The sequence below is a fragment of the Netta rufina genome, assembly GCF_964035555.1.
Source record: "Netta rufina genome assembly, chromosome: 2".
NCBI lineage: Eukaryota > Metazoa > Chordata > Aves > Anseriformes > Anatidae > Netta > Netta rufina.
The window spans coordinates 81696718-81724149 of record NC_140124.1 but is presented as its reverse complement, the minus strand read 5'-3'; the positions used below and the strand labels follow the sequence as shown (position 1 = coordinate 81724149).

Here is a 27432-nt window from a genome sequence, read left to right as displayed (position 1 = left end):
GGCCCGAAACTTTGTTGTGGCAGGTGGATACAGCCAGTGACAATAGCTGTAAGCTCAGAAACAGAGCATCTTCATTTTTCCTTCTGCTGCTAATTTCATGTGCTTCTTCCTTGCCTCTCCTTCACAGGTTACAGGTGAACAACGTAGATGAAGGAACTTTGGTCTAGTGTTGCTCATATTTTTAGATAATCTGATAGAGAGTGCAAGATGTGTAGAGACGAGCTCCAAGAGATTTCAGCTGATAGTCAGAATAAATTGAAAGCTTAGGAACTACTTTGGTATCCTAACAAGTGATGGAACTAAAGAAAACAACTGTTCAGAAGGCTCAAAATGGGTTGCACTGCTCATCTAAACATGATATGAAAAGTCGACATTCTATAACTTCTTGTTGTTATTTTATAAAATGTGTTCTATTCCTTGTCAGTCCAAGAAATTAATGGCAGTAACATTAATGGGACTCAGCCAAATGCCTCTCACTGGCTTGCCATCTGTATCATGTCCTCACAGAACAAGTGCTGTTCCAATTAGCTAAATTCACCTTACTCGCTGTGTATCAGAACTACTTCACTTGCATCATTATCAAGACATCTCTTCTTAAATGCTGTCCATTTGGGTTTATTACATTACAAAATGGTAGTCCCCCAGAAATCTGGTGTATGTTCTGTGCAAGCATTTCAGAGGTGGCCTAAGGCAGAAATAAAACTGAGAAAGCAGGTGAGGCAGCACTGCATATAGCAGTTCAGCTCATGACTTGGCAAGGGGACAGATGAGTTGAGGCATGTTTGAGGGTAGCCTGCCCAGCAGGAATAAAACATTGGCTGCAGTTACCAGCTTCCAACGAAAAGCAAATTCTGGGTGATCTCAGCGCTCCATGTCAAATGCAACGATGGTATTTCGAAGCAGGAAGATATTGGCAGCAGTGCAGCCAAGTTTCATAATCCTCAGGAAGGCAGTAGCAGGTGACTGTAATTGGTCCCAGCTCACCCATGGGTAGGGAGAGATGTTTTTCCCTTCAGGCTGCCTTTGAGCTTATCTGTCAAACCGTTTCTCTGAGTTGCTAGCATTTGCAAGTTAAGACGTGGTGGACCAGCACCATGAGGCTGGGGGACACAAAGATGTTCAGAGGTCTAGCCCCTAAGACTCTTCACATTTGATGAAAATACGCAGTTGGGGGTGTAAGTAGAAAAACAAGTAAAGCATTGCTGTGAAGGATAAGCCTTTTTTGTGGTCTCTCCTGTTCTTTTCAAATGGTGGAGGCTTCCCTGTGGGTTCTTTGCACTTCCAACAGAATCACCTGACAGAGATCTTGTGATTCCCCATTCCCATGTATTTCAGCTTGCCATCTGGGTTTGCAGTAGCTACAAAATCCACTAGGGTTGCTGCTCTGAAAGAAACAGTGGGTAAAGTGAGCTTAACAAGAAACTGCTAGGATTTATTTATTTGAAATAAAAACCAATAAGCATTAAAGGAGCAGAGTTCAGATAAGATCCACAGCATATTGTAAGCAAAAACCCTTTGCCATCAAAGAATTTATAAGCCAGACACATGGAATTGCAGGTTAACAGTATAATTTGGATGCAATTCTCAATGCTAGACAGTTTCTTATACTCAGAAATGGAATAGCAAATTGTGGAGTTAATTATTTGATTACCTGAAAATTCTGTCGAGGCTCAATGAACATGGATATTTGAGCAAGTCATCATTCTCAATTATACTGTTATTTTGTCTTTTTTCTTTTTTTCTTGTTATTCCATATAATGTCCAAATGTGTGGCATTTGTTATTGTAGTGAGCTAAGCTTATATACTTACCCATATATATTAAATTGTAAAAACACTTTATAGGAAACTTGTATATTCAGAAAAAAAAGGTATTCTGTGGTTAATATGAGCCTTTAAGCATATTGTGATTGCTTGTGCATGCTCACTGTTTCTGAGCAAATCCTTCACGAACTATCTTTGTCATGCTAAGTTTTGAGCTCTTTTAAACAGTGGCAATCCCTGTTTGAAAAGCATCTGATAGAAGAAAAGGGGTCATTAATAGGTTTCAATTACATCTTTGGTTTCTTTAACCAATGTTTCTCTAAGTAGTAACAAAAAAGGAGCACCAACATTTTATGAACATTATGAAAAAGAGCAAAATAGAGTAACAGAGAGTAACACCATTACCAATTCTATAGTGTAAACCACTTCCACTGATTTTGGTATGTTATTTCAAAATTGTTTGTCATAACTTCTGTTGAAACTGTGTGCATTCCTTTCAGATATCTTGAATGAGCTCTTCCAGCGGGAAAACCGTGTGCTGCATTATTGGACCATGCGTAAAAGGCGTCTTGATCAATGCCAACAGTATGTGGTGTTTGAAAGAAGTGCCAAACAGGTGAGGGTTGTACATAAACATTCTCTTCAGAGCGATTAAGGTTTGACATAAACTGGCATGTCCTGTAATTGCAAACTTGCCATTAACTTCAATATTCCAAAAGCCTGAAAGATCAATAACTAAAGTAGAAAGTAAGATGAATTATTTGCTGTTCCTTTAATACAGAACAACTAAATCTGCTGAGGCAGGCTGTCTTTATTGCTGTAATTTAAAGGTAGTGTTTTACTTCTGCCAGCTTGATCTGATACTGCCTAGTCTCATTTCTTCAAGCTTGTGTTGACAAATTGTTATGCTTGTTAACTTCTACACACACACGCAATTTGATCGGGGAAATAACAGACATCAACATATTTCTCAGATGGTTGGGGGTAGGAGGGAATCTAATTAATCTAGATTAACCTAGTCTAGAAAATAGAAGTGGGATAATTCATTAAACAGTGTAATTGAATGACTGCAAAGGTCTTTGCAATTTTTGTGTATTTGCATGGTAGGTTCAACTTCTTATATTTTGTTGAATTTAGCAGTCTGGAAATAACCATTAAGAAATTACAGCTGAAAAAAATCCCCTTTACTAATCATAATGGAAGCCATAAAAATAAACTGGGGGGTTCCAAGGCAAAATTGCTAACTGGAATGATTGGCAACTCTTTTTTTTTTTTTTAACTGGATATAGGACAAAGAAAGGAAGCTAATCTATTCCTGTTCCGCAAAAAAGAATGCAACGCCCATAGTGCAAAGTATAGTTAGACATATTTTAAAGGACTCTAAAAGCTAATCTTATATTTCTTTCCGACAGCCAGCGTAGGCAGAGGCTTAATTACTAGTGGTCTGTTTTGATCTTGAAAGGTTTCTGAAGTCTGTCTTTCATGACTTCACAAAGAAAGTAATGCAAGTTAAATCCTGGAGTGAAGTTAAAGATGAATAAGCCTTTAAAACAACAATTAAAAACTACAACACCCCCACTCCAACCCCTCTTCCCGGTTTGTGAATGACCTTAACTTCAACTTCTGCCAAGCACATGACCTGCTTGCTTTTGAACAGAGATTACTGACTAATGGTCAAACACCAGAGATAAAGATCTGTCAGCGTTTTCATTGTAAATCCCATTTTGCAGCAACCTTCAGTTTAGTCACTGCCATGTTTATTGGCACTCCACACTGATTAACCATAAATGGGAAATATTGCTATCTTTGTTATGGTTTTTGTTTGGAAGTTGGAAGAACCCATGATTTGTGCTTTCAGAACTATGTTCCCTGCTATGGAAACAGATACCACAATAGTTTGCAAGGAAAGTGATTGAATGACTGATCATCCCAGAATTAAGGGCTCACCTGGTCTCTAAATTGATTTTTTCCAGTTCATGTCTGCTGATGTGCATCTCCATACATTTTAGCTTGGTGAAGAGAAGACTTAGAGGGGATTTTATCAGTGTGTACAAGTATCTAAAGGGTGGGTGTTAAGAGGAGGGGGCTGGACTCTTCAGTGGTACCCAGTGACAGGACAAGAGGCAGTGGGCACAAACTGAAACACAGGAAGTTCCAGCTGAATACGAGGAGACATTTCTGTACTGTAAGGGTGACAGAGCACTGGAACAGCTTGGACAGAGAGGTTGTGGAGTCTCCTTCTTTGGAGATACTCAAAACCCACCTGGATGCCATCCTGTGAAATGTGCACTAGGTGATCCTGCTTGGCAAGGGGGTTGGACCAGATGATCTCCAGAGGTCCCTTCCAACCTCAACAGGTCTGTGATTGTATGATTCCAGCATACAGTCCTGACCTTCACATGAAATAAGCTGACTTAAACTGTAGGAATTAACATCAATATTAACTTCGGGTCACATGACTCTAGAGAGCTGCCAAGAAGTAATGCAAGGGTGACACTTGCAGAGGGAAAGTTCTGTTTGTCGCTCATTCCAGCACTGTGTAATAAACCCACAAAAAAAAAAAAAAAAAAAAAAAAAGGAGGCTAAAAAGTGAAAAAGCAAGAAGTATCAAAATAAACATTGTTTATAGCAATAACCTTTAATGTGCTTCTTGTCTATATCGGGCTTCACCTGCAAGGTTTGACATTAGAATTGACAAGAGACATTGTGCAGGTGGCCAGCTGATGTGCACCTCTTCTTGATCCCAGTCCAGGAGTCGTTGGCTTGTTTCCATCAATGGCACTTGAAAAGTGCAGGCCCATCTCTTCAGGCTAGCATCTGCACTAGTATGTGACCGGGTAAATTGCATCCTGGTACACCCTTACAGTCTTTAACATTCAGACACTGACGGTCAGTGTTCTAGCCGAACAGTATTGAACTCATTGAACACTTAATATGTCAGAACCAAGAAGTTTCTAAGTGCATGTGCCTCTGCACGCTGCCATAGCAGCCTGTATTAAGAGTTTGTGCCTCAATTTGTGCCACAATTGCCTCAAGTGGAGTAGAGCAAAATTTACCTGTAACCAAGCTGTGTTTGTGAAATGTTGATTACAGTTGGTTTCTGTTGGCAAAAGTATACTGCCTTCTCTCTTACTTTTCCTTCATTCTTACTTTATTTAGGCTCTGGAATGGATTCATGACAACGGAGAGTTTTATTTATCCACGCATACTTCCACTGGTTCCAGTATCCAGCACACTCAAGAGCTGCTAAAAGAACATGAAGAATTTCAGATCACAGCAAAGGTAAAATAGAATTACAGAATGCGTTGGGTTGGAAGGGTCCTCAAAAATGACCTAGTTCCAACACCCCTACCATGGGCAGGGACACCACCCACTTGATCAGGTTGTCCAAGGCCCCACCCAGACTAGCCTTGAACACCTCCAGGGATGGGACATCCACAGCTTCTCTGGGCAAGCTCTTCCAGTGCCTCACTGCCCTCTGAGTGAAGAATTCCCTCCTAACCTCTAATCTAAATCTCCATTCTTTTAGTTTAAAACCATTCCCCCTTGTTCTGTTATTATCTGCATGAGCAAAAAGTTCTATCTTTTTTAAAAGCCCCCTTTATGTACTGAAATGTCACTGAATGTACAAATGTACAAATGAATGTACAAATTTCAGTACAAATGTACTGAAAAGGCTCCCCGGAGCCTTCTTTTCTCCCGGCTGAACATCTCCAGCTCTCTCAGCCTTTTTTTGTAAGAGCAGCCATCTGATCAACTTTGTGGCCCTCCACTGGACCTGTTCTAACAGGTCCACATCTTTCTTGTGCTGGGACCTCCAGACCTGGGCACAGTACTCCAAGCGGGGCCTTAGGAGGGCAGAGCAGAGGGGGACAGTCACCTCTCTCCACCTGCTGGCTACTCCTCTGGCGATGAAGCCCAGGATGCAGTTGGCCTTCTGGGCTGCAAACACTCACTGCCAGCTCATGTTGAACTTTTCATCCATCAGATTCCCCGAGTCCTTCTCTGCAGGCTGCTGTCAGTGAGTTCTTTTCTCAGTCTCTACTTGCATCTGGGATTGCCCCAACCCAGGTGCAGCACCTTGTACTTGGACTTGTTGAACCTCATTAGGGTCCACTTCTCAAGCTTGTCCAGGTCCCCTTGGTTGGTATCCCTTCTTACTGGTGTATCAACTGCACCCATTCAGTTCAGTGTTCTCTGTGCTCTATGAAAAGTATCCTTAAAGAGCTGCTAGCTATGATCAGTTTCTCTGTCCACAAGGACAAAAATAAATAAATAAGCCATGTACCATTTAAAAAAACAAGCAAACAAAAAAACACAGTAAGAATGTCATGAAGAAGCTTAGTGTATTTGCATTGTCTTTCTGTATTTCTTCTGGGAACGGAATAAAACAAAAAATAATCAGAAAATAATCACCGTGTTACTACAGCTCTATCAGCCAGCCCTATGTGCAATTGATTTCTTATGACAGAATTATAGTGAAATGGTTTTAAAATGACTTAAAAAAACAGAAACCATGAGGTCCTTTGATTTCCATTTTTACATTCTTATGTCCGTGGATTACTGAATGTTCATTTAGGATATAAAACACAACAGAACATGTTATTCATCTACAATTTAATTGTAGCATAGTAGAAAAACAGCAGATAGTGAAAAATCATTACTGCTAAGGTTATTTGTTTTATTAAAATATTTTGTGATTCTATTGCAACTTTTTGAACTGTGGCAGAATTATTTTCTTCTCTGTTTCTGGAGACCTATGCAGAGATGGAGATGATACGTGTGAGGCTTAGTAGTTTTCACATGTGAAAACACAACAGCTAGTGCATGACCAAAGTACCTGAGATTACGTAAACTTGTCAGTCTTTGTGTTTCATTTTGCAACTGTCACCTGTTTCCAACTCTTGGCTCTCCAGTCTTCCAAGGAGCCCAAAAAAGTAAACAAGAGTTCATTTTTCTAAAGGACTGCCTCAGAAGGAAAGAGACTTGGAGATAGTTGGTCATGGAAAGGGAGAAAAGAGAATCCAGAAAGAACAGAGACCATATTTGTTTTTCAAACCCAGATTTTCTTCCGAGTTTCGCTCCAGCCTTTGTTCTGTTGGATTCCATCCAGCATGCAGAGCACCACTGCCCCCGTTACTTCCTCTGTCAGTCAGTGGATGACGCTGGTGCCCCTTTCGAGAGGATGTTGTTAGTGCCACTCCCTACTTGTTTCAACCAGTTTCATTACTGGCTGGGAGGAAATATTAGCCCTGGCTTGCTCTTACACTTGGAATTCCACGGTGAAAAAAAAGTGCTTAGATGAGTGACCGTAAGGAAAGAGAAAGAAAGGAAAAAAAAGAAAGGATGAACAACACCACCAAAAAAAATGGAAAAAAAAAAAAAAAAAAGTCAAGTTCTTATTAACTGCTTTGCTTGACTCTCTATTATCAAGGGCACTGGCAGGATGTTTTACTCTGACATCGTATCAAAGAGGGGTGGATGTATAAAGTCATGTTATGGATAATTTATGATTTACACAAAGAAAGTGCATAGTGTTAGGGAGCATGTTAATTGGGAAACACACTTAGTTACAGACTTGGTGCTGGTTTCTTGTTCTTTTAGAATCTAAGGACTATGTGAAAGCAAAACATCGTATGAAAAAATGTAAAGAATATAGTCTATATCCATTAAATTGTAAAGTGTATAACAAAAATGGTATCTATCACAGCATTTCATTGATGCCCTTGTAAAAAGAGAGGAAGTTTCCTGAGATCTTGCGGGCCTGGCCCAATACCAGTGCTTCAGTGGTAGTGAAGAAAATACTTCCGATGGGATCAAAATCCTTTTGTGTTAGTGCAAGGAGATAAGTGTGCTCTGCAAAGCTCTTCTAGCAGAATTTAGTCTCTGGGTTAGATATGGAAATTCACATTTTTGAAAGAAAAACAAGTAACCAGCTTATAATGTAACAGTAAAACCCAAGGAGTTCTGTATTCATCCTGTGCCATTTGTATTTAGAAATTGATAACTGTTTAAAGAAGTTCTGGGATGAGAGGAGGAAGCTAGCTCCTTTCATGGCTTCTCCACCTGTACTTAGTAGCAAGTTAAGCAAAATGATCCCCTTCATGACAGGTAGAGTTCCTAACTGTTTGATATTTTCCTGTTTTCATAGCAAACCAAAGAGAGGGTGAAGTTGTTGATACAGCTGGCTGATGGCTTTTGTGAAAAAGGGCATGCTCATGCAACAGAGATTAAAAAATGTGTCACAGCAGTGGATAAGAGGTACAGAGACTTTTCCCTGCGCATGGAGAAATACAGGACCTCTTTAGAGAAAGCTCTGGGTATTTCCTCTGATTCCAATAAATCGGTAAGTGAAATTGGAGTGTGATGATAGACACACACAAAAAAAAAAAACAACTTTGCTTGCATTTGATTTAGTTATCATTTTATCTTGTCTCTTGCCTTAATTAATATTTCCTTTCTTTAATAAAGAGCAAAAGCTTGCAGCTGGATATAATCCCCGCCAGTGTCCCTGGGTCAGAGGTGAAACTGCGCGATGCTGCTCATGAGCTTAATGAAGAAAAACGAAAATCTGCCCGCAGGAAAGAGTAATGAATTTATTTATTTTTAATCAATGAGAGTGCATAAATCAATCCTGATAATGAAGCAACTGTCGCGGCTTGTCTGGGAGCTTAGAAATCAGATAAATAGTAAAAGAGAGTGATACTCTTCATTAGCTCCTATTGCCTTTTATTCAATGCTCATTCTCACAGAAAATTCGAGCATGTCAGAATGCTAAGCTTCCAAAGCCATGTTACACTTTGTAACTTTTTTTTCTTTTTCTTTTTAGAATTAATGTGAATTCTATGTGTAAGGGGAGGAGGGAGTTTAAGTTAAATCAATATAGCAATGGAAAAGCATTTGACAAAACTTCCATCTCCTTCCCCATTTCTTTTTGCACTGATTAGTAGTGGAGAAATGTTATCTCTTATGTTGCCTTCATGTGTTTTCTCTTGTTGCATTTCAGTTCCCAGATATTTCCTAGAACAGTAGAAAAAGCAAAACCTGATGAGAAATGTGTATTCTGGTTATTATATATTCATAATGATTAAACAGACTGAGATTTGATTAGTCTTTCTGTTGTCACCTAAGGTTTATTATGGCTGAACTAATTCAGACAGAAAAGGCTTACGTAAGAGACCTCCGGGAATGCATGGATGTAAGTTTTCTTCTTTCACTGGTTTTTGAATTCAGGATTCAATCTGTTGCTTTCTACTTCTTTCTGATTAAAAAAAAAAAAAAAATGTGGGGATCAGTTTGTTGTCATAAGACTTAAATTGTTTTTTTCTGCAATTAATAGGAAACTTAGAATTACAATTGATATCAGCCATTTCAGAATTCATCCTATATGTTTTGTTTTTGTCAGTATTGAGTTTTAGTATTTGATAATTTTCTTATTCATAAACTTTTTTTCTCTTTTCCCTTTCCTCCTCTCTTTTCCCTTTCCTCCTCTCCTTTCCCTCTTTTTGGTGAGGGACAGGAAAAAGGAGGGGGTTAATTTATGTGCTTTGCTAGCAAGAGAAAAGAGCTTGTGTTAATTCCCTTATTATGTGTATCACATGTTCTGCTACTCGCTGACTTATCGAATAGAAATTCAGAGAGATTCTATGGAAAAATGCCCAGTAATTGTTATGCTCAAGCTAGTAATGTTCAGCGTTAGCTCTTGCACAAAACATGAACTTCCAGACTGCAGACATGACCTTCGTAAGGAATATCCTGAAGCGTTAGAGGTTGTCAAGAGCGCTATGCATTTTAAATGATGTAATCTGAAGGACTGTGTTAAATTGTCAGTTTTAAAACGTGGATTTGCCTGTCAGAATCACAAGGTACATGTGACACAACAGACAACTGGAATTGATGATGCTACATGATTTTCACCAATTTCTCTGCATGAGTGTGTGCTTACAGATAACCTGAGTGCTTCTGTTCAGCTTTTTGATGATTTTTTCATGCATCTTTTTTGTTCTGGGCAGACGTATCTATGGGAAATGACAAGTGGAGTTGAAGAGATCCCACCTGGTATTGTAAACAAAGAACACATTATCTTTGGAAACATGCAGGAAATCTATGAGTTCCACAATAAGTGAGTGACTTATCTCCCATTTCCATATTAGTGGTAAATCCACATGATGACCTGAGGGATTTCCTAATGAAAATATAGTGCATATGAATAATGAACTCTTTGCCATCAAAAATGTAAAGGATTTCTTCTTATACTGTTAAATTGTTAAAATTGTTGCTTTTTGTACCCAGGTAGGTACACCACTAAAAACTTTTTCAGTCTCAGGCATCTTTCAGCTTTTAAGAAATTATTTGAATGCATTAAAATATTGCTGTACATTTTCCAGTTGTCATGAAGAGGTAGAAATCACTGAACTCAGCAGGTATAGCATTAACGGTTTCCTTAGTTAACATGAGTATTTAAAAAGCAAGTCAGCCTCTTATTTCTCTTGAGATGAAGGCTAAACTTTTCCTGAAACTGTGTACGTGTATTAACTGCGTAAGTCTGCTGGAGCAACTTGGAACTTTCACATCAGAGTTTGTATTGAATTATAATAGCTAATTTATATTATTTCTGATATTACACATTTGTCATCCATTCCTTTTGATTCTGTTAGCTCATGTTGTTGGTATGAATTACAGTAAGATTTCTATCTTTATTCACAGACAATAGATTAAAGTCAGCTGCTCTAATGAAAGTGTTTCATGTGCCTTATACAGTTCCTTTCTTCTCTACCCATAGTATATTCCTCAAAGAGCTGGAAAAATATGAACAGTTACCAGAAGATGTTGGACACTGCTTCGTGACATGGGTAACAAAGTCAGATTTGTGTTTAGAAGTAACAAGGGAGATAGGAAGCATGGAGGGGTAGATACTTACTCTCAAGTCTCTTTTAAATTTGAGTCTCTGTAAAAGTAACTCTTCCTTGAAATGTGGATTTAAAAAATTGTCTATCTTGAACAGGAAAATAATTAAGGTACTGCTGTCAGGTGCCAGTACTTGGCTGCTCTCAAAGTTTTTGTGAATTGCTGAAACCTCCATTTGGGTTTTTGTTTAGTTCATTATCTTTGTCTTAGCTATGAATAATCTACTTTTGCATATGCTGCCATTGTTTTCAGTTGCATTTGTATGATGTATTTTCCTATGCTGCCAGTTTAAGTAGGTAAATAATCCTATGTTGTTTAGTTTCTTGAGACAGATGAAATGTTCTCTGATAACTGTAAAAACTTCTTGAGACAGCAGTTACGCTCTGTGATAACATGTAAATTTACATTTCTGTCTGCAGGCAGACAAGTTCCAAATGTATGTTACTTACTGTAAAAATAAGCCTGATTCTACCCAGCTGATATTAGAACATGCGGGAGCATACTTTGATGTAAGTACTTCGTGTCCATCTTAAAAATATGTCTTTCTAGTTTGAATCTTGTATTTATGTTTATATTGAGTGCCTTATTTCTTAAGAAAATGCAAGCTTAATACTAAAATTTACTGTCATCTTAAGAAAATCAATCATATCTCACATGGTTAATTTATATTGCTCAATTGGTCTTCATAAATCTGTTAAATCAAGTATAAGAAGTCAGTTTTATATCACAGCAGTTCAGAACTGCAAACAGGGTTTTGGCAGCAACAACCAAGACTAGCACATTCTGCAAATCTTAGCATTTTGATTTGCTTAGGTTGCACCACACATAAAAAAGACGACAATCTTTGTTAAATTTGTTGGGGTGCTTTTGACTTGTAATTGAATGCAGTAGTAATTCAGTTGACTGGCATTGCTCAGAGCTGCTAAACCAACCACATTGCTAATTCAGTTCCAAAGTTACCTGGTCTACATGTAACATTCCATTTAGGAAAGGACAAAAATATGGTAGCTGTTGGAGTTTTTGGAGGATTTCAGTCATTCTGAAGGACTTTGTGCTCTTCCTTGGTAATTTTGTGGAATACATATTTACAGATGATTCAATTACATTGTTTCCTCCTTTCCCGTGCTAAGCTACTAGATGTGTAGCAACAACACCGTTGTTCTTTAGAATTAGCTGTGGAAATAGAGGGAAGGGCATAATATAAATAATATCATCCCTGAAGCTCTTGGTGTTAATTTCAAAAGCCTTTCACTAAGGAGATGGGGGATTCTTAACAGTATAAGGTAAAGTCTTTCTGTGAAGCCTCTGGTTAGTTTTCAATGCTTGTACAAGAGTAGATACATTACAGAAAATCAGGTCATCTCAATTAGATATGGTCATATGACCACAAAAATTTAAAGAATTTATTAAATACTGTAATTGCTGATGAAAAAAAAAAAAATCGGTGATAAAAGAAAGACTAGGAAAATTGTGGGCTTTCTCTAGAATGAAATGGGAGACCTGGTCACCCAGGATATGGAGCAGGCTGAGGTACTTCATAACTATTTTGCCTCAGTCTTCATTGATAAGAGCTCCAGCCACATGGCCCAAGCTCCCAGAAGGGATTGGAAGAATGATGAACCAGCCAGTGTAGGAGATCAGGTTCAAGACCATCTAAGGACCCTGAAGGTGCAGAGGTCAATCGGACCTGATGAGGTACATCTACAGGTTCTGAAGGAACTGGCAGATGTAGTTGCTAAGCCATTGTCCTTCATATTTGAGAAGTCATGGCAGTCCCTTGAAGTTCCTGCTGATGGGAAAAGGGGAAACACAACCCCCATTTTTTAAAAAGGGAAAAAAATATTGGCCCTGGGGAACTACAGGCCAGTCAGTCTCGCCTCTGTGCCTGGCAAGATCATGGAGCAGATCCTCCTGGAAACTATGCTAAGGCACTTGGAAAACAGAGAGGTAACTGATGACAGCCGACATGGCTTCACTAATGGCAGATCGTGCCTGACAAATCTGGTGGCCTTCTACAATGGGGAGATAGCATTGGTGGATGGGGAAGAGCCACTGACATCATCTACTTTGACTTGCGCAAAACATTTAACACTGCCCCCCTTTATATGCATGTCTCTAAATTGGAGAGACGGGGATGTGACAGATGGACTGCTCAGTGGGTAAGGAATTTGCTGGATGGTTGCGCTCAAATTGTTGTGGTCAATGGCTCAATGTGCAGGTGGAGATCAGTAATGAGTAGTGTTCCTTAGGGGTCAGTACTGGGACCACTGCTGTTTAATATCTTTGTCAGTGACATGGACAGTGAGATTGAGTGCACCCTCAGCAAGTTTGCTGATGACACCACACTGTGTGGTGCAGTCGACATGCAGGAGGGGAAAGGATGCCATCCAGAGGGACCTGGGCAGGCTTGAGAGGTGGGTCTGTGTGAATCTCATGAGGTTCAACAAGGCCAAGTGCAAGGTCCTGCATCTGGATAGAGAATGGATTGAAAGGAGCCATGAGGAAAAAGATCTTGGGGTGCTGGTTTACAAGAAGCTCAACATGAGCCGACAATGTGTGCCTGCAGCTCAGAAAGCTGACCGTATCCTGGGCTGCATCACAAGCAGCATGGCCAGCAGGATGAGGGAGGGGATTCTCCCTCTCTGCTCTGCTCTCATGAGACCCCACCTGGAGCCCTGTGATGAGCTCTGGAGCCCCCAGCACAAGAAAGAGATGGACCTGTTGGAGTGAGTCCAGAGGAGGGCCACAAAGATGATCAAGGGGCTCAGCACCTCTCCTGCAAAGACAGGCTGAGGGAGTTGGGGTTGTTCAGCTTGGAGAAGAGAAGGCTCTGGGGGAGACCTTGCAGCAGCCTTCCAACACCTAAAAGTGGCCTACAGGAAAGCTGGGGAGGGACTCTGTGTCAGGAAGTGTAGTGACAAGACAAGGAGTAATGGTGTTAACTAGAAAAGGGTAGGTTTAGATTAGATATAAGGAAGAAATTCTTTACTGTGAGGGTAGTGAGGCCCTGGCACAGGCTGCCCAGAGAAATTGTGGATGCCCCATCCCTGGAAGTATTTGAGGCCAGGCTGGATGGGGCTTTGAACAACCTGATCTTCTGGGAGTATCCCTGCCCATGGCAAGGGGGCGGAATTAGATGATCTTCAAGGTCCCTTCCAACCCAAACTGATCTATGATTCCATGATACTATTTTTAAAAGCAACAAAAGCTCTAATAAAAATGTTTTAGAAATATGTTCTTGCCACTGCTTCCAGTGGAACATCCTCAATTCCTCTATTTTAGCAGTGTATCCAGCGCTCCATCCCCTAATTCAATTAAGGTGGATTAGAAAAGTGAAGACCTGACTGTGTACAGGTAACTTCAAGAGCTCCTGGTGATGTCATGACTGGGCCACATGAAAATGTCATGTGAATCCTATGTTGAGAATTTCTGATGCTGTAATCGTGGTTAAAAGGCCTATAGCTGTAGTGCATAAGCCTGCAGCTAGAAATAACGTGGTTAAAATACATACAATTCTGTGATAAAAGGCAAGCAATGACTTTGAAGTTCATCCATGATCTGTATTTGAATTCCATAATTATCCCATGTAATTATCATGTCATTTTTATTTTCCTCCTTTAGCTTAGCCAAAGACATCTTTATTTATAAGTGGCTCTGGTTTCTTTTTAACCTCTTGAGTAACTTCTTTCCTTTGGTTAGAAAATGTTACTTCTTGCTCCCCCTTGTGGATTTGTAACAGCTTTTGGGGAAAAAAAGCTCTGTGACTGTTAGTTAAAACTAGCAGATGATCCCGAGAAACTTCTTTCTCAGTCTTCATGCAGTAGTCCTCTCTGTTCTCTACAACTCTCGGATTTGCTTTCTTTTCTGTCCTGAAAGTAACCAAACCCCACAAATTCCAGTTTATAAAAATAATATTAAGGCAGTGCCACTTGATCGATATTCCTAATCACTGCTGTTTGGATTTAGGCTTGTTGAAATACTTCAGAGGCACCCTTGGAGGTAATAGTCTTTTGTTTGCATAAAGTGAGAGGGTAAATTCTCAACTAAATTACTTCCTGTGACCGGAATATGTTGTCAACCAGTTGTCTTTTTTCTTCTTCTTTCTTCCTTCTAAAATAGAAATTTTAGTTAATGTCTATTACATAGCTTTCAGAACAAAATATATCTGCATGTTGGTGCTCACAGTCCTCACGTTTCCTTTTTTCATTTAGGAGATACAACAGCGACATGGACTGGCCAACTCCATCTCCTCTTACCTTATCAAACCTGTCCAAAGGATAACAAAATACCAGCTTCTTTTAAAGGTCAGTACTAATTCAAAGTTCTTAACCTGATTTTGCTGTTCATAAGCATGCAAAGCTGTTTCTGAAATCAGGAAGGGTTTTTAACTCTTCACTCTGAGACTACAGCATCCTGGGCAGCTTTACTCTTGCTGCAATATTTGTTAGGAAAACACTGAAAAAGAAAGATGGCATAAATAAGGAACTTTTTTCCAGATTTCTGTACATCAGAAGGATACCTCTCTACTAATGTTTACTTAGAAAATATCCTTTGGGTTTCCAGAGCAAAAAATCATTCACGGCAGTGAGGACAAGTGTGTTTTTGTAATGGTTTCAGCAACAAATTTTCACTAACCATTAGCTATGATAATGGTATTAAGTTGTTACTTGTAATGTTGCCTGGTAATATCAAGTACAAAGTAGCTGTAAAAATAACTGAAACCTTTGGTTACCACTTTCACTCAGTGGACAGATGTTTCATTGGCTAAGCAGCTATGTTCTCAAGCTGTGCTAGATCTCTACTAGATGGCATTGCTTAGTTTGTAATAGCCCCTACAAAAGTAACTTAACTGATCTTTGTCTCCCCTTTCCGATCAAGAACTGCCATGGATAATTGTTTTTTTAAAACTTCTGAAAAACATTCCTTGCTATTTCTGGTTGAGTTGGATGGAAAGGAGTCTGTGATATTTCAATTTCTTCCCTTGCAAAAAAAAATGCAGTTTGATTAAGTTAATAACTTGCATAAATAGGTTATTGTGTTTTAGAAGTTTTAGCGACTGATTTCAGCAATTACTTTCTAAATCTTATTTAATGTCTTAGCTCATGCATTATTGAAGGAACGGATAGATTGGTTTCACCAGGCTTTTCAGAGCCAGATGGCTTTGCTGCATAATAAAATGGATTTATTTGATGGCTGTTGAGTTTTCTTCTTTCTATAAGAGAAGAGTCAAGAAACATGGAAGGATAAAGAGCCCGAATCTTGAATGATGGCAAAATACACCTTCAGAAATTCTGTTTATTTTTGCAAACAGTGCTGAAACTGCTAATCTTCTCCCTCTCCAAGAGGATATTTAGTTACATTCACTTTTCTGTGGTGTTGTCATGAGAAATTTAAGTGTAGTGCTGTACAGTTTTGATGCAATGATTGATAGTGTTGGCAGTTAAATAAAAATAGTGCAACAATGCAATGCAGGAGTCACCTGGCTTTCTCTTTAAAAGGAATTTAACCTGAGGGAGTGAATTAAGTGGACTTTTTGAATTACAGAGAGAACATAACGTGCCCTTTTGGTTATGTAAGCTACATTTGATCTTGATACTATTCAAACGCTCAAAGTATGTGAGGAAATTTGAATATCTGCTCAAGCACTCGTACATTAATATCGTTGAGTCTTGAATGTGCACTGAACTGAGTCGCCTTAAATTACTACATTTCAGTATATTCCTTTTTCTAACTTGTCCATTATTTAATGGTTGTTTGTATACAAAAATAAAACTTACCTGTAGAATGCTTTCAGCTGTGTGAATGATGCAAAATAGAGTAGATCACTGCATATTTGAAATGAAACAATGTAAATTCTTTTATCAGCAGTAGTACAGTCCGGGTCTTTGGAGCAGTAGAGTAAAGATTGACATGCAGACCCTTTTGTACTATCCCACTTTCCACTAGGTTCATGACTCAGCATCTATATTGTTCTGGGCCTTGAGGTAGCACTACATCCGATAGCTGTGTCATGGCTTATCAAAAAAAAAAAAAAATACTGTCCTTATTTTAATTTTTAAAGATTTATTATTAACCTGATAATCTTAGTTAAATCAGAGGTGGTTAACTGAATGCTTGGGCTGCTCTGTGAAGAAAAGATCGTGATAAATACAACGTATGCTATCAGTCATTGGAAGAGTAAGAAGTACAAAATAACAAAGTAGATGTTACTTGCAAAAAGTAATTTTTTGCTTTTTTTGCTTTTTAGAAGTAGCATTTGATTGCCTCGTTTAGAAACAGGATAGATTGTCTGCTTTTGTTTTGCAGGAGTTGCTCACATGCTGTGAAGAAGGTAAAGGTGAGATTAAAGATGGCCTAGAGGTGATGCTTAGTGTGCCAAAGCGAGCCAATGATGCCATGCACCTCAGCATGCTGGAAGGTAGGATTCAAACTGGCCTTTTAACTCAGTCGTATGATGTATATTAACTTTGTTTAATAACTTTTTATATTACTATATGTTGAGAAGATCTGAAGAATATGAACATTTTTATATCTCTGCGTTTGTATTTTATATACTTTTTATTTAGAGGTATATAAAATGCAAACTTATTTAGGAAAATCAATTGTGTACAACTGGTACAGTTTTGTTAATGCTTTAAAAATGATCTTTCATCCTGATCTACCCCTCTGCCACTGCAGGTTTGAAAAATACATAGGCTAGCAAAATTTTCCACCAGTCACCTAAAATATAGTAGATGAATAGTCAGATATAGTAGCTTCATCTACGTTTTCCAACTAGTATCCTTCTTTATAAGAGGGTCATACATGTATTAGGGTTGATTTTTCTGATTTATGTGTCAAATAATAGTCTCCAAGAAATTCTTGGTTTTCACATCTGTTTGCTGCCTGTTCCACAGACTTCTGGTTGAAATGAAATGTACCTTCTGGCAGTAAAATGTCAGCATAAGCCAATTTAGCCTGAGCCTTAGCCAGAACAGCATAATCATGTTCATGGCAGACAGTTGAGGTTGGATGTAATTGCATCTATGTGCTGAGAACAACTTTCTGCCAAAATCCATTTTGTAATTGGCGTTTTATCATGTATGATGGTGCCATCATAGTAATAAAACTTTTTTTCATTGGCAAAGTAATTTTTTTTGAGATAAAAGCAGAGCCACCTTAGCTTGCAGTTGCAGAATAAAGACTTATTGTAAAGCGTTTTCAGTCAATATTGTTTATCGTCCTCTGTGCCTTCGTAATGGAGCTTGTCATAGGAATGCAGTACCATGCAAGTTACTATAAAACTCATCTTGGTTTGACATGTGATCCTTGGTCACGTGAATGCTCAAAATCACCTTTCTTCCCTGATTTAAAACAACAGGAATGTTGGTCAGTCTGCAGGATCAGCTCCAAACGCTTTGTTGAGGAGATGCTGTTAGTATAAATGCTGACCAGCATTGGCAATAATCGTTTAACACCGGGAATGTGACTCTGGAGAATATCCTAATCTTTTACATAAGTTGGTGTTATAACAAATCATGCGTATATAGTTGAGTCATCCCATGTTAAACAAATAGAGTGAGTGAGCACATTTCCTCTTTATGTCTCTGGAGGTTTTTGAATGAACATCCTGAAGCAACTTGCCTCTGATGCTCTCCATACTTCTGCTCTGTTTAGAAAAGCAAGGAACTGTTGTTCTCCTGACAAGGCCAGTGCTTTTCTGTTGAGAGACTATTGGCAAGCACTATTTCTTCAAAATGCAATTTTATACCACTCAGAAGAGTATCGTAGACTAATTTCTGTTATCCTGTAGATCTAAAGCTCTGTATTAAACTGGGAGAATGCTGTCACTAGAACATGGAAGTAAACTCATTGGTATTCTCAACTTTCACCTTTGTTATATATATCAAAATGAGTAATCCAGCTGCAATTTCTTGATTGTGGAGTGAATCAACGGCAGGCTCATCACCTGGCAGCAGCTCTGAGCTGCCATCTTTTTTCATTCTCTGTTGAAATACATTTACATACTTCTTTCATGCACTATAGGGAAGGTGTACTAGCAGAAAAGATGGTGTTTGGGATCCTGTTCGTGTCAGAACCTGATCTGCTCTCTTTGTCCTTGCAAGCTGTTCACTTTCTACAATGGCAGAAACCTAGTAGGAAAAATAATTTTTGTTGTGGAAGAAGTTAAGAGAAGTCAACAGAAAGAGATGCTGATTGTTGGTGAAATACTGCCAGAAGAGTTGATAAACTTCCTAACAGTTGGATTTCTAAATTTAGGCATAAACTTGAGCTACAGTTTCATTCAGTGTATTACAATGTTAAAATCAAGGCTTGTTTTTAGTATTGCTTCCTTGGTCTCCTATCTTTTCCAAGCTGTATTTGGGAAAAAAAAATATCAGATGAATTGCTTAATGAACTGAAGCTGTGCTTTTTAATTTCCTCATATTATCAACTTTTCATGGTGAACTTTTCTTCTCCTTGGGTTTTTAGGCTTTGATGAAAATATAGAATCTCAGGGAGAGCTCATCCTTCAAGAATCCTTCCAAGTATGGGACCCCAAAACTCTAATTCGAAAGGGAAGAGAGAGGCACCTTTTCCTTTTTGAGATGTCCTTGGTTTTCAGTAAAGAAGTAAAGGACTCAAGTGGAAGGAGCAAGTACATTTACAAGAGTAAACTGTTTGTAAGTATGGAAAAATGAGTGGTCATATTTAGAAAACTGGCTAGATGATTATGACTAAGCTCAGATAATTTAAACATGCCTGAAGAACTGGAACAACGATTATACTGCACTGAAACGTGCAGACTGACTCTTCTAACTTTGCTATTTTGTTATGCTTTTCAGGAGACAGAGTAGGTTGATAGCGACTGCTGAAGACTATGTGTCAGTGTCAGGATGAGGAAATCAAGACTAGGCCAGACTGTTTTTGTTTCATGTGTGTTGGTTCTTTAAGAGCCTTTAAGGCTCATTTTTAGAAAGCAGAAGGATGTAAGTAGTTGACAGAATGCATTCATTATACTAGTTTAACATGGATATTACTGTAACACGTGTAGTAAAGATCCATTCTGGTGGATATTCTACACATTCTGGTCTGGAAACACAGGTATTCCTTGTTATGGAAAAGTTAGTTCCAGAATGTCTACTGAGACTAGTAGTCTCGGTAATACTTTTCTATTTTTATTTTTTTTTTTAATAAATAAATAAATAAAAAGCTCTTATGGTCCACTGAAAGGATGTAGAGATGAGATTCTTTTTCCTTTCCATTTAAAAATAAAAAGTAATAATAATAAAAAAAAATCCCCTCTTGCATTCCTCATCTATAGCATGTACCCTTTACAAGTGTAATTCACTCATCTTATATGAAGACTTGGGTGAGACCAGTATTCACACTCTGTAAATTTAGGTAGTCAAGTGACAGTCTCCCTTGGTTTGATTTGCCCCCAACCAATGCAAGATTGGCTTTCGTAATAGTTTAGAAAAAGAATTTGAAATAACTTTACCTCTCAAAATCAAGCTCTAAAAGAGCTTTTTATTCTGTTGATCTGATTGGGGTATATGACCAAGTCTAGGAGGTATGAATACTGAGCCTTTTTTCCCTGCTTCAGTGCCTTCTTACCCCTCCTTTCCCTCTTCCCACCTCTGTGTCCAAACTGGTAAAGCAGGTTGGTTCAAAAAATGACTTTTCTCTGTCTTACTTTGCATGTTCCGTCACTTCATTTCAAACACTTGTTGTCCTTCCTGATATAAGGTAGCTGGCAGGCAACAAAACAGCAGCAGTGTTGTTGGTCACGTCTTTCTTTGGTGCCCTGAAGAACCTGAAATACAAAAAACTTCAGGTGTACTGGAGGTCATATCAGCTGCCAAAGCATTACGTGGGAAAGAAGACAGATATGAAAAATCAGTCCCATAAGCTTGTTGTGTCAGTTCATCTGGCAAGAACAAGTAATTGTATAGAGTCTAGAAAAGTTCCTGGAAATGTTGAAAACTGATACTGTACCCCATTCTTAAAATACAAGCTTATCTTTATGTCTTCATATCCTAGTTTGCAAAATGTCCTGTAGTGCAGATTACTTACAATAGCAATCCTTGTAGTTTGATCTTTAGAAAAGGCATTATTAGAGATGTTGAAGGCATGAATGTTGTTTGAAAGATCTTTCTTGCGCATTATCCTGTCTTCCACCTCTGGAAGGCAGTTTTAAGAAAGTGAGGGTCATCTCTAATACTGTGGATGTGATTACTATTGTGGTTTCCCAGTGCAGGATATTCAATGGCATGACTTGTATTAGTAGAAGAATGTGTTTATGAGCTCTTCTGAAAAGACATAAAGTGGCCAAAAGCAAGTGCCTCAGGAGGGATATGGAAACAAAGCAAGCAAGTGAAAACAAAGCAAGTAAATTGCCAAAATAACTCTCCCAGCCATCCATAATTGGCAGTTTAGGTGCTTCCTTGCCTGGGTGTGGTTTCTGTGCACTCAGTAACCCCAAAAGGATTTTTCGTTCATGAGCTTGTCCACAGACCTCATACAGACTTTTGACATTTCCAGTGTTCTTTGGCAAAGAGATGTTTTTCTTAGCTACGTGTTAGGTACAGGACAACCTCTGTGTGTTGTGCTTGAACCTTACTCCCTCTCACTAGTTTTGATTGACACCCACCAGTATGGAAAGGGACAGTGACCAACCTCTGTCTGCTTCGCCACTCATTATTGTACAGGCCTCTATCGCATAGTCTCAGTTGTTCCTGAATTAATAACATTTGCAAGTGTACCAAGGCTTCTAATTTTACTGGGCTTTAAAAAAAATATTTAAGTTGTACTATCCTGGTCTCTCAGACTTTACAATGGGCAGTACAGTAATAAATATTTTCTCAGAGTTGATTAATGTGATGTTGCATCAAGTATTTTATAAGCTTTTTAACAGGCACAGGAGTTGTTGGTGAGTCAAGTTTAAAACATATCGCAGACTTTCAGCATTTCAATGAAAATTTTACCAAGTGAGATGACAGAGATGAAAGGGTGGGTGTTTTTCTCTTTAAAAAAAAAAAAAAAAAAAGCAGCAACAAAAAACAAGTCAGTATCCAAGCAAGACAAGAACCAAAGTACCTTTACTCAGGTACGGTGCATCCAACACCTCTTGCAATAAATGTATTTGCTACAGATGATGCATGTGAGGGGAAAAATACAGTTTCTAATAATGTCGGAATGCTTGTCAGCTATCTTTTGGAGTAAGGATTCTTGTGGTTTGAGCTATATTTCTCAGTTGTAATTTTATTTGGAGCAAAGCCTATATGAGATGTGTAAGTGGAAGCAAATTCGCATGATTGAGATGTTATTCCAGTTGGAAAGCAAAACCATTTTTGATGATAATTAGCTATAAAGGTCTGACATTAAAACATTCCCAGAGACTGATTGTTAATGTAGTTGTTCCACAAAATTCTCAGGGGAAACTGAATTTTTGAATTTCTTCATCAGTTTCACACTACAAGGACTCACTTGTGAAGGAAACACTATAAAGAACATGCTTGGCAGAAAATAGTTGTAGAAGATATCAAGACAATTCTTAAGCATATCTTATCTTTAAAAAAAATAAAAATTAAAATTAAAAAAAAAAAACATAAAAATCAATAAGTGATGAGTGTTCCCTAATGGAAATCAGCAAGGAGAGAAGCCAACACTTGGCTTTCACCAAGTATTTCTAGAGTTACCCGGCTTTTTTTGGTTTTGTCAAGTCAAAAATGTGGAATAAGCAATTTGGTATCTCAGGTTATAAATGCTATTGTTAATAGTTACTTTACTGAAAAAAAATAAAGTAAAAAAGATATCTTGCAGCCACTGCTTTTGAAGAAGCCCCCTCCACCCTCCCAAGAAAAAACAATTCTCTCTGAAGCTAGACTGAACCTTCCAATACTCTCTTCAAATAGCAGAGCTCAATTGTTATATTAGCATCCCTTTGTGTCTCCTGAGAAAAAAGTTGCCATGTTCTAACTTTTTTTTTTCGTAATTCCAGACTTCTGAACTGGGTGTCACAGAACATGTAGAAGGAGATCCCTGCAAGTTTGCTCTTTGGGTTGGAAGGACACCAACTTCAGACAACAAAATTGTTCTCAAGGTAGTTTTAGTGAATATGTTTAGTGAATTTATATGGATATACCAAGTACCAAAGTGAATTTATATGGATATACCAATTATACCATGCTACGTTTAGTGACAGCTGCTGACAAATAGTCTTCCCTTGTATGGAAGTAAATATGGTGTACGTATAACCAAAGTGACTTGACAGCAGAGGGGAATCTGTGTTGGCCTACTGAAAGACTAAACCAATACAAACAGTATAAAGGGTTTTGTTTTCAAGGGATTGTTCTCCATAAGATCACTTTAAGGTGTTCCTATTCTTTTCTGTACTTTGAGTGTAGGTATTTAGATAATTTGTATGGTATCTGAAGCTTTTCAATCAAATTCGTTGATTTTTTCATTTGTTTTTGAAGGTTGAAAGTAGCATGGCCTTAGCTCACTAATAATATAAGTAAATTCCATGAAAACAGTAAATAAAAGATTTAACAAAACTGTATTTGGCTTCTAAATAGGTTTGTTTGTAAAAGAAAACAAACATGTTTCCTAACTGTTCATTGTTCCTCCAGTTTTTTCCACCCCTTTAGAATTCTATTTTGATTTTTTTCTTGTTTATTGAATGTATATAATATATTAGAAATCAATTATTTCAGAAGATAACGATTAAGAGAAGTAAGACTTTATACACAATATTTTTTTTAATCCACACCAATGCCTATATTTAATAGAATTTCAGGTGCAGGGTAACTGGGCTAAATTGGATTCAACAGTCAGATTACACGTTGAGCAGCTGGATATCAAATCTTTTCTGAGGTATCTCAACGGTATAGATGATGTGTTGCAGACAGTCATTAAAATACAATCTCTAAATGAGCTTTCCTCTTCAATATAGGTTTCAAAAGTGGTAACAGTAATATATAAAATACGTTATGTTGTGACGCATATACTTCCATAAGTTTTCTTTCAGTGATAGCAGATTGTTATATAAAGTTAGAATTGACCTAAAACATATCAGGAGTTTAAAATACTAATATTCAAGGTGTTATTACTGGAATTCTTTTTAATTAAATCAATCCACTGTCACTATCATGAGGTATGTATAGGGCTTCAGCCTTCTTGGGCCTTTAAGTTATGAAAGAAGAATGTAAATCTTAAATAAAATGTTTTTATATGAACAATATTAACAATGTTGATAAGTGTAAAGTAGTATTGTTGGTTCAAAATGAAGACAACTAGCTTGAATTTCCATTTCTCTGTTCATGTTTTCAAAAATGATTCACACAGTCTTTCTTTTTGTCTTTGATATTCATTAGACTATTTGTGGATTTTCTCAGCTATAATAGTCCAGTCTGGTGTTTTTGTTTCTTTTACATATCAAAGGCATCCAGTATAGAAAATAAACAGGACTGGATTAAACATATCCGGGAAGTGATACAAGAAAGGACCATTCATCTGAAAGGAGCATTGAAAGAACCAATCCACATCCCCAAAACGGCACCAACAACAAAACAGAAAGGAAGAAGGTAATTAATATTTTAAAAAGTCAGAGATCTTCAAGTATGCTGTTTCAGCAGCACTGTTTCCTCTGCAGTGTTGAATTTCTAATAGATTTCAGTGAACTGGACAAAACCAAGAGCCATAGTGTCCAGTGCTGAATGTATTGAGGTTTCTGCGCTGCACAGTCCCTGACTAGTGTAGATTTAGCCATTACAGAAGGAATTTGGAACTGCAGTACAGGATAGCTGTGCATTTTAGATTTTCACAATTCTGTGTGTGTTACTCATATTCAGGTCTTCGGTTTACTTTGACAGAGCTTAAAATGAGTGACTTAGACAAAACTAGCAAGCAGAGTGCTAAGTGGCTGTTTCTTGCCAGAGTTGGCATGAAAACTTGCTCCGGCTGGTTGGTTACATTAATTCCATGATGTTGATGTAGATGTTGAACAAAAGAATCTGTTCTCTTTAAGCATAGAACAAAGTATTAAATGCTGAATATTTGATTTTTGCATCAGTTATTTTGTCTGTCTAGGGTCCATTGCCACAGTATCCCCTTTCTTCGAGTTGTAAGTATGAGCATTACAAACACAATGCTAATATTGTAATGAAAACTGAACTATTCGCAGAGACGGCGAGGACCTGGACAGTCAGGGAGATGGTAGCAGCCAACCTGATACTATTTCAATTGCCTCAAGAACCTCACAGAACACACTAGACAGTGATAAGGTAAGTTTCCCAGGTGTTGCTCTATTCTTAGAGCGAACAATTCGTAGCTTAGTGTGAGTTAGCACCTGAAAGTAGTCCTTAGTACTTTCAGAGAAAAGGCATGGAAGCATTTGATCTTTTAAAAATAGCTGTATGCAAGAGTAAAATATCTTATGTAAGAATAAGTATCTTGAATACAGTAGGGGACCAGGGGTGATTATTTGAATCCAGTAGGTCATACATATATTCTGTTTATTACAAACTGAAAATATTTTGCCCCTTCTCTTCTGCAGATTGTCCAACGCTTTGTCATAGTTTAAAAAGGAAGTTATATTTTCCATAGAATTTAATGCAGTGCACAGTTTTTTTCATGATGGCAGTCTCAGCTTTTCTGAAGGCATACCATCTGGTTTTTGACTCTCTTGAGGTTGGTGATTTCCATGTGGTTACTGTTGTGAAGCAAACACACATAGACAGTAAGCGTTCAGTGTCTGCATGAGAACTAATGAAAATCACCTTATTAGAGAGGAGTAACCCACAAGTTGAAGTATCATATGATACTAGTACTAGTGTTTACTTTCCTCCATCTTTGCCTATAGATTTTGGCTGGGTTGTCCCATAAGGATAACACAGCCAAAGTTTCTCATGGGTAGAAGAAAGATAGGCATCGAAAGAGCAAAAATTCTTATATGAAACATGTGTGTATTACTTTGGAGTTGAAAGATTTCTGGCAAGTGAGAAGTGTTAAGACCTCACAGGAAGGTAGAGATGGCTAATAGATATTTATCAAATAGGAGAATGAAAAAAAGATAGAAACTGAGTAGTAAATTACTTGAAAGCACATTTACGGATTTTTGGCCTGTTACCTCATTCAGTAGAATTCTTCTGATGAGCCACTCAAATTATACAGGTAAAATAATCAGTGTATTACAGGGCAGCAGGGTGAGTAGCTTCTCAGAGAAACATTTTGACAATTCCCACAGTCATCTAAAAGAGAGTTCGTGTTCCATATTTTTGTGTGTCACTTAAATTCTGTGATTTAGTTTTCTCTTTCCTGTCTTCCTCTTCTTTACAAAAATAAGTATGAAGGGCTTAGGTTTGTTCTCATATTAGTCAAAAATAGCTTCTGCTTTGACCTGGTACGTTTGTACCGAAGTTGGTCTGTAGTTCTGGTGGTTCTTCTTCTATGGATATCTGTTAGAAAAATGGTTGCTTAGAGCAAGAAGACACTCTTTCAGTGACTCTTGCTATTTTATTCCTTGCATTCTTAGTTATAGAGTGATTTACAAAAAAAAAATGTCTTATCTATACTGAAAAATAGCTTTTAGTTTTTCAATGTGTTCTTAAAACCTGTGTTGCTATTTCTGCTCTTAACAGTCCATGACTAGTGTAGATTTGAGGTGATCTATCATACTCAAAGCCAAGACAATCTCTCTGATTTCCATGATTGTTGACTGAGATGTCAAGCTGTTTGTCTAGATTGTCCTTCAATTTCAGCTGAGGTGATGCAATCCATCCCTGCTATGTACAGCAATTGCCCATCCTCAGTTGCTTATGATGTACTTATTTACAGGGAAATGATACAGATGGTCTCCTGTTGCCCTTCATAGCAATATTTCAGGCATCATACAAGAATTACTAAGAACGTTGGCAAAGTGAAATGCCCCCAGCATTGTCTTTCAGTTTGACATGAGGAAGAATCTTACCAACAACCTGTTCAACGGGATTTATAAGTTAAAAGGAGGAGAAATAGAAGGAAAGAGGAATGGAGAGAGCTTTTAAATATTTTATTGACAAGTTATGTTTTAAAGTTGGTTAGTTGGCTTAGTTGTTTGGTTTTGTTTTTTTTTTAAAGTAGCTTTGAGTTTTCAAATTTACAGATGAAATTCTTGTTAGACTTTTCTTTGACAAGAACAGACCAATCCATACTGGAAACTGGGAAATCACCTAGAGGTTACTTGTGCTATGTCTTTCCTATACATGTCCAAGGAAGGAACTGACTGTTTATGCACTTTTTGAAGTGTGCGAATTAAAATATTTTTGTTTAATATTTCTGGGTTTTGATTTGTTAAATACATTAAGATGAGAAATTTAAAATACCTGTTTATAAATAAAAGTTGTTAAGGAACAGCAACAGGCAGAAACCCAGTGAAATAAGTAGGATACGTTGATACTTGCTGAATCTGAAGTAATCTTTCATTTCATATGTTGATAATTCACTGGCTCTAGTCTGTTTGGGATTTAAAATTGACTGAATTTTTTTTTCTTCAGATTGGAAGCTTAAAGTGTGTTTGAATGCCTTACAGAGACGGAGTGAAACAATTATAGGGATTTTAGGTGCTGTTAATGTGTTTAGTCAGTTGGAGCAGTGGAACTTCTCAGTCAGTTTTGGAGCATGTCCCAAACTGAGCTTAGATTCCAAACTGAGAAGCATTAAAGCTATCAGCTAATTCAGTATGTTAAGCAAGTGGTAAAAATGTTTAGCATTTTATCACCTACTATGTTGTTGCTGAACTT

General features: G+C 37.8%; 1 protein-coding gene across 4 annotated transcripts in view; it reads left to right on the top strand.

The window, feature by feature from the left end:
- TRIO (trio Rho guanine nucleotide exchange factor) overlaps nucleotides 1-27432 on the top strand; it is a 243363-nt gene that overhangs the window by 143296 nt on the left and 72635 nt on the right. For all 4 annotated transcript variants that reach the window (XM_084281722.1, XM_084281723.1, XM_084281724.1 and 1 more), the window contains exons 20-33: nucleotides 2263-2378; nucleotides 4922-5044; nucleotides 7914-8108; nucleotides 8234-8349; nucleotides 8894-8960; nucleotides 9775-9884; nucleotides 10545-10614; nucleotides 11089-11178; nucleotides 14881-14973; nucleotides 16976-17087; nucleotides 19142-19332; nucleotides 22653-22754; nucleotides 24095-24237; nucleotides 24837-24936. In XM_084281722.1, coding sequence (XP_084137848.1) covers nucleotides 2263-2378; nucleotides 4922-5044; nucleotides 7914-8108; nucleotides 8234-8349; nucleotides 8894-8960; nucleotides 9775-9884; nucleotides 10545-10614; nucleotides 11089-11178; nucleotides 14881-14973; nucleotides 16976-17087; nucleotides 19142-19332; nucleotides 22653-22754; nucleotides 24095-24237; nucleotides 24837-24936 — 1628 coding nt within the window. The remainder of the gene's footprint in view (nucleotides 1-2262; nucleotides 2379-4921; nucleotides 5045-7913; nucleotides 8109-8233; nucleotides 8350-8893; nucleotides 8961-9774; nucleotides 9885-10544; nucleotides 10615-11088; nucleotides 11179-14880; nucleotides 14974-16975; nucleotides 17088-19141; nucleotides 19333-22652; nucleotides 22755-24094; nucleotides 24238-24836; nucleotides 24937-27432) is intronic.